The 12583-nt window shown below is 32.7% G+C and overlaps 1 protein-coding gene across 1 annotated transcript; it reads left to right on the forward strand.

Annotated features, from left to right (window-relative positions):
- Nucleotides 1–219: 219 nt before the first annotated feature.
- On the forward strand, nucleotides 220–10633 carry BBS8 (tetratricopeptide repeat protein 8). Its single transcript, XM_076409085.1, has 8 exons — nucleotides 220–394; nucleotides 460–596; nucleotides 654–826; nucleotides 1178–1332; nucleotides 1387–1531; nucleotides 2909–3143; nucleotides 3198–3372; nucleotides 10286–10633. Exons 1-8 carry the CDS (start codon nucleotides 254–256, stop codon nucleotides 10493–10495), a joined length of 1371 nt encoding a protein of 456 aa, XP_076265200.1. The 5' UTR covers nucleotides 220–253; the 3' UTR covers nucleotides 10496–10633.
- The last annotated feature ends 1950 nt before the right edge of the window (nucleotides 10634–12583 follow it).

Raw genomic sequence — 12583 nt, forward strand, 5'->3', positions numbered from 1 at the left:
CTAGAAGTTATTTTTTATACAACCAAATATACATATAGTATAAAATTCAAAAAATTGTTTAAATTAATATCTAGGTTCGTTTATAATATGTTAAGTAATATATATTTTTCTGAATTTTCTGTTAAAGAAATAATAATTAATTTTTTTTATATTTTAAGAAATTATGTTGCTATGGAATTAAGTATGTATACAAATACAAATATAAATATATCAGAGTTTACTGATGCAGCTAGGTTGACTGTACTTTATTATCATGGATCCGATGTATCTGGCGCTAAGCCTCTTTCGTAGAAGACATTATGATAAGTGCATTGAAATATGCAGCAGCATATTAGATAAGCAACCGTTAGATCAGGCAGCTTGGTGTTTGAAAATGCGAGCGATGACGCAAAGAGTAATGTTAATTTAGAGTTGCATAATAAATATATTAGTTAATACGAATATGAGGTAATGTTTTAGGTTTACGTTGACGATTTGGAGAGCGAAGACGCGGCGCAAGAAGACGTTCTGGATGAAAACGTGGTGGCTTCGGCGCCCCGACCTGGTACATCTTTAAAAACGTCTTCAACAGCTGCAGTTCCTTTCACCGCTCTGGGGTACAATATTACTCGTTTTTTGCTGGCTAATTCATATAATTGTGTTCAATAAATTAGCGCCAGACCTAGGACAGCAACCGGAAGACCTATATCAGGAGTGATGCGCCCTGGGACACAAGCAGGTCGGCCGGGATCGGCTCTGGAGCGTTTGAGGACCTCGAGAGGTTCCACGGGCCAATCAGCTCGAGCGATTCGTCTTGGAACGGCAGCAATGTTGACTCAAAAAGATGGTACTTATTCCATATATTGTTTTTTTGGTGTCAGCGGGCATATTTTTCTTAGTTGTTTGTTGATCAGCTTCATTTTTAATGAAATAAAGGTTGATGAGTCATTAGGATATAAACAATGCCATCTAGTACATTTTCTAACGATGTAAGGATGCCTGATTAATAAAAATAATGTAGAATTAATTAAAAGCTGTATAAACCTTGAGCGTAAAATATCTTTGGTACATATTACTCAATTTTTCATCTCTTAAAATATAATGCAGATATTGTCGAAATTTTTTAAAGTTAACTTTGATAATACTTTTGTTCTGTTGGTAAACATTTTATGATAATTTAAGACTTGCCATATTTCAGGACCGTTTATACAAGTGTCGAGATTGAATCTGGCCAAATACGCCAAAAATAAAACGTTAAACAAAGCCCTGTTCGAATATTTGTTTTATCACGAGGGGGACGTGAGAAATGCCATGGAGCTAGCGGTACTGGCGACCCAGGCCTGCGAATTTAAGGTATGCTTGCTCAACTTGACCGTCGTTAATAATAATGACTTCTTCGGCCCTTAGGACTGGTACTGGAAGATCCAGTTGGCCAAATGTTACAGTGCCTTGAATCTAGTGCGTGATGCCGAGCAACAAACTAGAAGTGCCTTGAAACAACACCAGCATGTCGAGAGTTATATAAGATTAGTCAGGATCTACATCAGGATGGGTGAGTATATTATGCCGTTGGGGACCAGAAATAACTTTTAACTAAGGTTAACAAAATTTATTTTTTCGTAAAAAGATTTCAATTCATTGTTGTCGAAAAATATGTTTTAAATAACTATGTTTCTGTCATTCAAATAATATAAAAATATTAATTTGCCAAAAAATTAAAAAGAAGAAGAATTGACGTATATGTCAGACCCTGTCAATTAAAAGTTACATTCATTTTTCGTTGAATCAGTAGATATTATAGACCATTTTATTATTTTATTACTACTCTATGCTCAATATAATTTTAAAAAATGTTTTAGATAATGGAACTGTAGTTCTGTCACTTAAATAATATTAAGATATATTAATTTTCCAAGAAAAGAGAGAAAAAAAGAATAATTGACGTATATGTCAGATCCTGACGCTAACTGTCAGTTGAAAGTCACATTATTTTTTCTTTTTAAAACAATTCAGAGTGGATATTCAATAGTTAATGTTTTGTTCGAAATCAATATATGGTTGAAACCACGTAAATTTAATTGTATTTACACTTTTACTGGAAAATATTCGATTGTTCGATTATAATCCGTTTTATATTATGTTAAAGCGGCGATATTTCAGTAGCTATCAGTGCATGTTCCGGAAAATAATGGGCTTTCAAGTTGGTGGCGCAAACATTTATTTAAACAATAATTATGCGCTAGACAGACCTCGAGAATTTCATGAAATATGAGTTTATTGCTTCGCCTACAGCGAGCGTATAAAGCTCTTTAATTAGGATTCGGTTTACAGTCGTGTCCTCTAACCAATTAGTTTCTTTAGAAATGCCAGTCTATCAAAGTCAGGATTTTTCATCGCTTTTTACAAATCTAAGTTCCTCCAACAAAATTGATAAATAACCACGGTCAGGCTATCGGATTATTTTTATATATCCAACCTTAACATCACATTCTGTTACAAAACATCAACGAAAATTGACAGTTGTAGATGTTTTAAGTCAACATAAGTTGCCATAGTTATGTTGCCTATATTAACCAATTGTTATTAGGAGAAAATAATAAAATATACAAAATAAGGATATAACATATCGATAAAAGACATATAGTACGGGAGCTAGAAAAGAGAATTTCAAAAGCTTATCAAAAGTCATTATAATTTATCCATTCTTAATTTAAAAATTGAGTATTTTACCTGTATAGGGACGATGCGCACTGGTAAAGGCAACCCCTGCCGTCAGTCAGATGCCAGACGATCAGCTTATCTGAAATTCTTTCTCAAAAACGTTGCTAGCTCTTAGACTATTATTAGGGCACTTAACCTTCGTTCATGTTTTCCTCATCTGTCATTCTAAAGAGACTGTGCGATGTTTATCAAGTGTTTATATCTTCAGATCAACCGTTAACAGCGATAAACATCTTAAAACAAGGTTTGGAGGTATTCCCCCAGGACGTGGCCATTTTAACCGAACTAGCCCGAATAAACGAGGCCCTGAACGAATCCCAATCCTCCGTGAAATACTACAGGAGCGTCGTTATCGAAGATGCCATGAATACCGAGGCCATAGCTTGCATAGGGATGTATCATTTTTACAACAATCAACCGGAACTGGCTCTACGATATTACAGGTAACATTACTTTACGTTACATGTTACAGACCGGGTTTACTTTGCCAATTTTAGGAGAGTTTTATCAATGGGCGCGCATTCGCCAGAACTCTACAACAATTTGGGTTTATGCTGTTTGTATTCGCAACAGCTGGACTTGACCTTGGCTTGTTTTCAGAGAGCTCTGGATTTGGCGACAGATCCGCTGATTAAGGCTGATGTTTGGTACAATCTTTCTTACGTTGCGATAGTAAGTATTTTTTCTATCAGATTTTTTCCCTTAAATTTTAATCAGCATTATTGTAATTATATCGAATTGCAACATATTTTTTCAAATATTAATTAAAACGTTTCTTTTATTATAAATGCATTTTTTTACATCGATGAAGCCGGTAATATCGGTCCCTTTTTAAATGTCATTTCGAAAGTGACAGTTTAACGCTAACCCTTTCGCTGTAGGTTCAATATTACATTTTGGATTCGTTGTAATACCTCAGTTACTAGCACCAAAAAAAGGTTTATCCGACAAAAAATTACATGGGTTAAAAGTACGTGGATATTATTTACCGTTCTCGTTAGTGTCTAGTGTAATTGCACCTGTTTTAAAATAATGTGAACGTTAATGATTGAATTTACTGTAAAATATAGAAAACTAATAAGTTTTTGTCAATAATTGAGCTCTTAAGATGATCCTTGTTCGTCAGTTTAAAGGTAATGTTATAATTAATAGGTGTATAGTGATACCATTTTTTTTGATAGTCGTATTTTGCTTAATAATGTTTGCCTTCTATATGTAACATATTTAAGTTTTATGCTATGTAGGAGCTCATATAGGCGACAGAATACATTAATTCATTAGCTATGCGTGTCAAATATTACCTGTTGATATAAATTCTTCTTCTTTGATCTTTGTATTTGATGTATTGGAAAATTTTGGAGCTCCGAAATTTTTGTATTAATATTTTTGTGTAATATTTTCTTTTTATTGTCTTTTTGATGTACTCACTTGCAGTATGACGTTTCTCTTTCGTCTTCTTTCTGATTACTTCTGGGGTATTGAATTGAATGACTTGCCCGTTACGTGTGATCGGTATTCATTGATATTTTTTATCTGTTCTGCAATGTAATTTAAAACGCTTCATTATTAAACAATTTAGAAAGTACTTGAAAAGTAATTGGTGACTGATAATTAAAAGTAAATTAAAAACAATCGATACTTATATCTGAAGTATGTAGTATTTATTTTTTGCTGTGATTTTGTCATAATCATAAAATAAAAACAATTTTTTATTTTCCTTTTCTAAATTTTTCTAAAGGGTTTAGTAGTGGTGCGTTTTGTATTTTTTTTAAATGTTATGTATTACTACAAAATATGTATATTTGTGAATATTTTAACTCAATATTGTGTTTTAATTGTTAAATATGGATAATATTGAATGGTAAAAGGATGCAAAAAGTCTAACGTTTCATTTTTCTACTTAAATTTTTGTACTTTGTGGTACAACACTGATTTTACAATTGCGAAACAGCAAACAAATAGTTTACCAAAGTAACGTTTACGAAAGTGATACGTCACACCCAAAATATAATTGCACTTGTTTTCTGAAAAATTATGCGATTTTTTCAAATCTCTTTATGCTATATTATTATAAATAATGATTTTAAAGGTTTCTAAGAGTATATGATGTACAAATTATGAATATTTAGTCAATTAGAATCCATTTTCCATCAATGGTAGTAATTCTAATGGCCCTATGCCTCCTTGATTGAGTTACTATTGTCTTGAGTAAGTAAGGGCAGTAAGGTTTTGTTTTTATTTGTTTTTGAAATTATTATTACACAATTTATAAGTTATAATTTCATATTAGCTGTATTTAAATTAGAAATTGTTTTTTCATCAGGAATTCGATATATATCATTTCGCAGTCGTGTTGTTCATCTTATTTAGTTCCATATGGCTTCTGGTTATATCCTAATCATAAAAAAATCGAGGATATCGTATTAGTCATTTGACTTTATACATCTTGGCCATCTTTCAAGCAACTTATGGATCAAAGTGCGTGTCTCATTTATGCGAAAAGTTGATAGATGGACGAGGCGAGTTCTGGAGAATACGGCGGCTGCGCTAATATGTTCCATCCAAGTGCCTTGACCGGTTTTGCTCTATGAAACGGCGCGTCATCGTGCTGTAAAATTATTTTACTGTGTCTTCGGGCACATTCTAGACGTTTTCCGATCAATGCCTGGTTCACATTGATCATTTGTTGTCGAAAAGAAAAAGAAAGTGCTGCTTCACCAAGACAAATGCATCGTATCAAAAATCCATGAATTGGGCTTCGAATTGCTTCCGCATCCACCATATTCTCCAGATATGGCCCCCAGCGACTATTTCCTGTTCTCATATCTCAAAAGAATGCTCGCCGGGAAGAAATTTTCGTCGAGTGAAGAGGTGATCGACGAAACTGAGGCCTATTTTGAAGCAAAGGACAAATCGTACTACAAAAATGGTATCGAAAAGTTGGCGAGTCGCCATAATCAATGTATCACCCTTGAAGGGAATTACGTTGAATAAAAAAACTAATTTTGCCAAAAAGATGTGTTTTACTATGGTAGGCCGGAGACTTTTCAATTGACCTGTTATGTATTTGATTGTTGAAAATGCCCTTTCAGGCGATACTCTAAATTTTCTTTCGACAACAACAAGATACAACTGAAGCAATTGATAACAGCTCTGAGGCAACAGTCATATTGTGGGTCAGTCAAACGACTGTAAGGAGCCTGGCGATACTCTATGCACTTGATCGATTAATGAGTGGTGATATCCAGATTGAAAAATTGATATCTGATATATTTACAGATAACGTAGTTTTTCAAAAGATCTGGATATGGCAGGCAACAGCGCGCTAGTCCCATAAGGCCCGATGTTGTTGTTGTTGATGGCAAAGTTGATGACAATCTAAGAGCTCCGTCTCTGGTAGTTTCGATCTTATAAATATTACATCTTCGGCCATGCCCATGGGGCCAACACCACGAATTACCATCGACAATTATCCGGGCCCTTCCCCGTTAATATTAATACCATCGAGGATCATTTTGAATGTTAAAATCGAGCAGTTTTAACAACCGTCTAGTATCGGACGCACTAATGTGACCACTCCGTGCTCGCATAGGCCGAAGAATAACGAGGCACTCGCATAACTAATGCCTTAATGAATCCCTCTGCCTACGTAGACTTCTCTATACAATTTAAATGACTTGCGTTACTATTACCGTCGCTATTAAATAAAATATGACCGTAATATAAACAACTAGAGACATATTCGCCCTTTCGTAATTTCCTGAATTTGTTTGGTAGTTCTTATACTAGAAAAACTTGATTGTTGTAGTGGATTTTCAAAATTAGTGTATTATTCCTGACTTAGCTACTATTAATTGGTAAATTAGTAGTAGGTGTTAGTGGCCGTAATTGTAAAATTGGTTTGGCATTTATAATTATTAAGATATGTGACGTAGACATCACTCACTTTTCGAAAACACTTATCTTTCTGTAACTTGGAAACTAAAGGTTTTATAATAATTATTATATTGTCGTTCGATTTTACACAAAATTCTTTATAATCCATGTAATTTTAATTATTTTTGCGATTATTTAAATGGAAATAACAGCAAGACTATTGAAAATTAAGCACAGAAAAAGTGCGATATTTTCTAAGTCTCGTATAAAGATAAAACTGTTAAAATATATATACCTACCTACATATATATATAGCCCGAAATATATAACCTACTGTTATTTGAATGGAACTGACTCTAGTAATTCTGAAAATGACAAGAAATCGCACATTATCATTATATATGGAAACAGTGTCAACATTTTTTACCTCTCGTATAAAGATAAAACTGTCAAAATATATATACCCTGATGCGAAATGATCAAAAGTCTATGTTAAACTGCTGTAGAATTTGTACTTTTTAAGTTATGTGACGTAAATTGAAATTCACTCATTTGTCGAAAACACAGTTTTCTTTGAATGACTTAAGAACTAAAGGTTGTATGAAAATTACTAAATTACCATACGATTCAACGTAAAATTCTTTATAATCTATATAATTTTCATTAACCTACTGTTATTTAAATGGAACTGACTGTAGTAATTCTGAAAATGACAAGAAATTGCACATTATCATTATATATGGAAAAAGTGCAAAAATTTTTTACCTCTTGTGTAAAGACAAAACTGTCAAAATACATGTATTATTGGGTGAAAGATACGAAAATCGATGTCAAATTGTTGTGGAATTTATAATTTTTAAGATATATGATGTAAAGTGAATTACACTCACTCGAAAACACAGTTTTCATTGAATAACTTAAAAACTAAACGCTGTATAAATTGTATTATATCACTATTCTATTCTACGTAAATTTTTTTATACTTCATATAATTTTCATTAACCTGCTGTTATTTGAATGGAAATGACAGCAGTAAATAACGAGAAAGTGCCAATTTTTTTTTCTCTCGGATAAAGATAAAACTCTCAAAGTACGAAGGGCGAAAGAAACGAAAATTCATGTCAAATTGTTGTGAAGTTTATAATTTTTGAGATATGTGACGTGAACTGTAATCCGCACACTTTTAGTAAACACAGTTTTCTTTGAATAACATAAAAACTAAAGGCTGTATAAATATTATTATACTGCTATACGATTCAACGTAAAATTCTTTATAATCCACATAATTTTCATTAACCTGCTGTAATTTGGATGGAAATAACAGCAGTAAATCTGAAAATAATAACAAAACGCTAACTTTCACGACTTTATATATGGAAAAAGTTCTAAAAATGTTTACCTCTCGGTTAAAGATAAAACTCACAATATATATGTATTTTGGGGTGGAAAAAAAACATGAAAATCTATGTGAAATCTACTCACTTTTCAAACACAGTTTTTTTTAAGATAAGAACTTAAGAACTAAACTATGTAAAAGTTGTTATAATAGTATCACATTCTACGTAAAATTCTCAATAATAATCAATGTAATTTTTGGCATCGTCATCATTTTTTATGGCGTGAGTTCACCGCTCTGATTGGATAGACTGTAGATCTCTACTCTACTGTAGACTCTATCTAATGAGCTGGCAGTTTGAAGTTGGTCATCGTATCGTGATCTTTTCCGGATGCAAACCGAAAAATCGTCCAGAACGAACTACTCAGTTCTTTCGAGCGAAGAGGAACGCTTCGGACACCCTATTCGATATTCTAAGTATCCCGTAGAAGAACCAGATACGCTTTACATAAAACATAGAAGGATTTAAATTTTAAATCAGAGCCAGTGGCGGTCTAGCTTGAACGCATGAACCAACCCGGCCGGCATCAATGGGCATATTTTTGCGTTGTCTCGTCTCGCATCTATATATGGATTCTCCTTTTTCGTCCTCATCGGCATCTCTACCGGGATGGCTCCATTATTTTAGGATATGTCCGTTTTTCTTTCAACATATTGTCTATCTCAGTGGAAAAAAGTACCCAAGTTTGGAGCGACCTTGAGGCATGTCGAATTTTACGTCTTATGGTGAGTACAGAGTTGAACGAAGCGAACGTTTGGGGTCTGCGCGAAGATTCGGAATGGATTCGGCGAAAATCTCGCCGTTCGCAGTGATCGAAATCGATTCGTGATGCGTTCGGTTATTCTCGGAAAGTTTCGGTCTCCAAAAATCATTTGATGGTTTTATCGTTTGGTTCGGAGCCCTGTATTCTTTTGTCTATAACTTTTTAACAATGGCATGCCAAAATAAAATGTCTTTTGAATCATTTTTTGACGGTACGTGTAGTGTTCTTTTCCTAAAAATCAATGTGTACCAAGATGTAACAAATTATTGTAAGTATGGCCGGTAACATAATAAAAAAAGTTATGATAAGGAAGAAAATACGAATAATATTGGAATAAATACGAAGTTTATGGTAAGAATATAATATAAAACTCTTATGTTTGTACGGCTTTAGTATTCTATTTATGGATTCGCTAAGAGATATCAAACAGCTGACAAGTGCAAGATGATTTGGATGGAAGAGACACAGTCTTTATAAGAGGATATTATGCTAGAAGGAGTACTAGTCATATATCTGTTGTCTAAAGAATAACATAGGTAAGTGACTTTTCTCTGAAATGTGTTTTACTTTATATTTTAGGTCGAACCTATGCTTCTTTTCGGAAAGAAGCTAAGAAGCGACTGTTGAGTATAGTGCGTTTAATGGGTGGTTATTTTTACATGTTGATGTGTTCGTCACATTTTGAAATGTTTGCATTATTCTATGAATAAAATAAAATTAGTTGGCAAGCTTAATATTTTCATGTTGTTAATAATTATTTTATATGAGATTATTATTAAACATCTTTTCTCTCACCAGTTGTGAAGTACTTTCTCTATATTATTTCACAAATTTTGTACTATGTAGAGTATCAATAAATGTAATTCCCTTCAATGAAAGATAAGAAAAACAATTCATAATATTGACATGTTTTTTTTGTAATTACCATTTGCAAAATAGAAATCACAGTTAAATATTTCAGACATCATAATAAGATTCCTGCGAGTAAAGTATAAATATTTTAATTTTTTCTATTTTTTATGATTATATTAATCATTAACATATATTTATCATTCAAGGACATCTTTCTAGTAATAATTAAATTACCACACACACAGGAAAATTCTTTTTATGTTCAACGTATCGAATTTACGTCTTTCATTTATATATTTTTTATATCATTCATTAAAAAAACAAACTTACGCAAAAAAAGAGAAAATAAATTATATTGTATTTACCAAATTGTGTTTTCTCCTTAAACTGGAAGGACTCTTAAGAGACTTTTTAGTTCAACAAATTTGACGTTGACGTTGACGGTCAAAAATAGTTAAATAATGAATTTATTGTATATTTCGAAAAATAGAATTAAAAAAAATGTGTTGGTGATTTGTATTCAGTCCCTTAACTTACCTTATCAACAGCTGTTGGTTGCTGAGGTCCAAGACCGTGTATACTTTTGTTATCGAGTTTTATCGACTGTATTGAACCAAACCATTTTATCAAACGACGCCAAAGCAAACCGATTTCTGTGTGTACACCTTTTAGAACTGATATTTTCGTGATTTTACAGGCGGCAGGTGATATAGGCCTGGCCATCCAATGCCTGAACCTCTGCCTCTCGGTGGACGTTTCTCATGCAGCCGCTTTTAACAATTTGGCAGTTTTACACCATCGTATGGGTAAGATTCACCTGGCCAAGGCGTACTTGGCGTCGGCTAAGGGACACCAACCCGCACTGCCCGAGTGCTCGGTTAATTTGGAGATATTGCAGGACGCCTGAACTTTCGGTCTCGCCACCAGCAATTAAGACGACATCCTCACTTCATACACTAGCGTTGATAAGTTTGGAAACACTATTTTTGGTTCACGTAATTCTTTTTTTCTTAAATTTATTTATCAAAATTAGTATACGACTAGCAATTGACTTTAATCTGACTTAATCTACCACCAAACAACTACAGACCAATGTTGTTTCCAGCATGAATACCACACCATAAAGTTGTTTTTAGTGGATGCAATGATGTGTCATGAATTAATTGAGGATTCTGTGTTCCCCAAAACCGACTGTTCTGTTTATTGACGTGGTCACTGAGAAGATAATGGGCTTCGTTGCTCATTATCAATTTAGACGAAAAATCGTCAATTTCACCAGACAGCCTTACGATTGCATTACTGTACTCAACTCGTTGATCAGGATCTCTCGGTAGCAATTTTTGGACTAGGCCTTAAGGGGATTAGGCCTCAACTTATTGAGTAAAATTTCCCGAAAATTTTTCGAGACAATTTTTACTACAAAAATGGATCTGTGTGATTTAGCACCATTTATTGGCCATAAGCGTTAAAATAAAGTGACTTCCACCATCTGTCAAAGGCTAGATAACCCTAATGAAAGTTACTCATCAGTATTTTCACGGTCCCTCGGATATCTTCTCACCAAAAAAGATAGTACAGTTAAACGCTTCAGTAAATGATATTTTAAAAGCCTCAGGTACCAACTCATAATCTTAATACCGTCTATCTGACTTAACAGACCAATTATTGGCAGGTACGGGAAGTGTCAAAGGAATGTCGGAGTGTCATTAGTATTAAATTTAGTTGTCGTTTTCCTGAACATGTCTGGACTATTAGAACATTGATATCAAGCTTATTAAGATATCTCAATATTAGCTTTGAGATTTATGCCATAGTTGCTGGTCATTAAATTGTCACTGTGATCAAAAATAGTGGTACGAGTTAAAAATTATGGTTATTCTCATATTGGTCATTTGGTATGGAAAAAGTGCTAAAATATTTTACCTGTCGGATAAGCATAAAAACCTCAAAATATATGTATTTTGAGGCGTAATAAAGGAAAATTTATGTTAAATTGCTCTAGAATTTATATTTTTTAAGGTATGTTACGTAAACCGAAATCTTCTAATTTTTTGAAAGTACACTTTTTATTGTATAACTTAAAAATCAAGATCTATATAAAAATTATTATAGTGTCGTTCGATTCACCAGAAAATTGTCTATAATCTCTGAAATTTTGATTAAGTTACGATTACTAGATTTGAAATGACAACCAAAAAATTGAAATGAGAAAAAATCGCTAATTTTCACGACTATATGTTGGAAAAAGTGCTAAAATATTTTACCTGTCGGATTGTCATAAAAACCTCAAAATATATGTATTTTGAGGCGTAATAAATGAAAATCTATGTTAAATTCCTCTAGAATTTATATTTTTTAAGATATGTTAGGTAAACCGAAATCCTCTAATTTTTTGATAGTACACTTTTCATTGTATAACTTAAAAATCAAGAGTTATATAAAAATTATTATAGTGTCGTTCGATTCACCAGAAAATTCTCTATAATCTCTGAAATTTTGATTAAGTTGCGATTACTAGATTTGAAATGACAACCAAAAAATTGAAAATGAGAAAAAATCGCTAATTTTCACGACTATATTTATGGAAAAAGTGCTAAAATTTTTTACCTGTCGGATAAGCATAAAAACCTCAAAATATATGTATTTTGAGGCGTAATAAATGAAAATCTATGTTAAATTGCTCTAGAATTTATATTTTTTAAGGTATGTCACGTAAACGGAAGTCTTATAATTTTTTGAAAGTACACTTTTTATTGTATAACTTAAAAATCAAGAGTTATATAAAAATTATTATAGTGTCGTTCGATTCACCAGAAAATTCTCTATAATTTCTGAAATTTTGATTAAGTGTCGATTACTAGATTTGAAATGACAACCAAACAATTGAAAATGACAAAAAAATCGCTGATTTTCACGACTATATGTATGGAAAAAGTGCTAACATTTTTTTACCTGTCGGATAAGCATAAAAACCTCAAAATATATATATTTTGAG

The sequence above is a fragment of the Rhynchophorus ferrugineus genome, unplaced genomic scaffold (genome assembly GCF_030347505.1).
Source record: "Rhynchophorus ferrugineus isolate W39M unplaced genomic scaffold, kcgeb_rfMv2 rfM7, whole genome shotgun sequence".
Classification (NCBI taxonomy): domain Eukaryota; kingdom Metazoa; phylum Arthropoda; class Insecta; order Coleoptera; family Curculionidae; genus Rhynchophorus; species Rhynchophorus ferrugineus.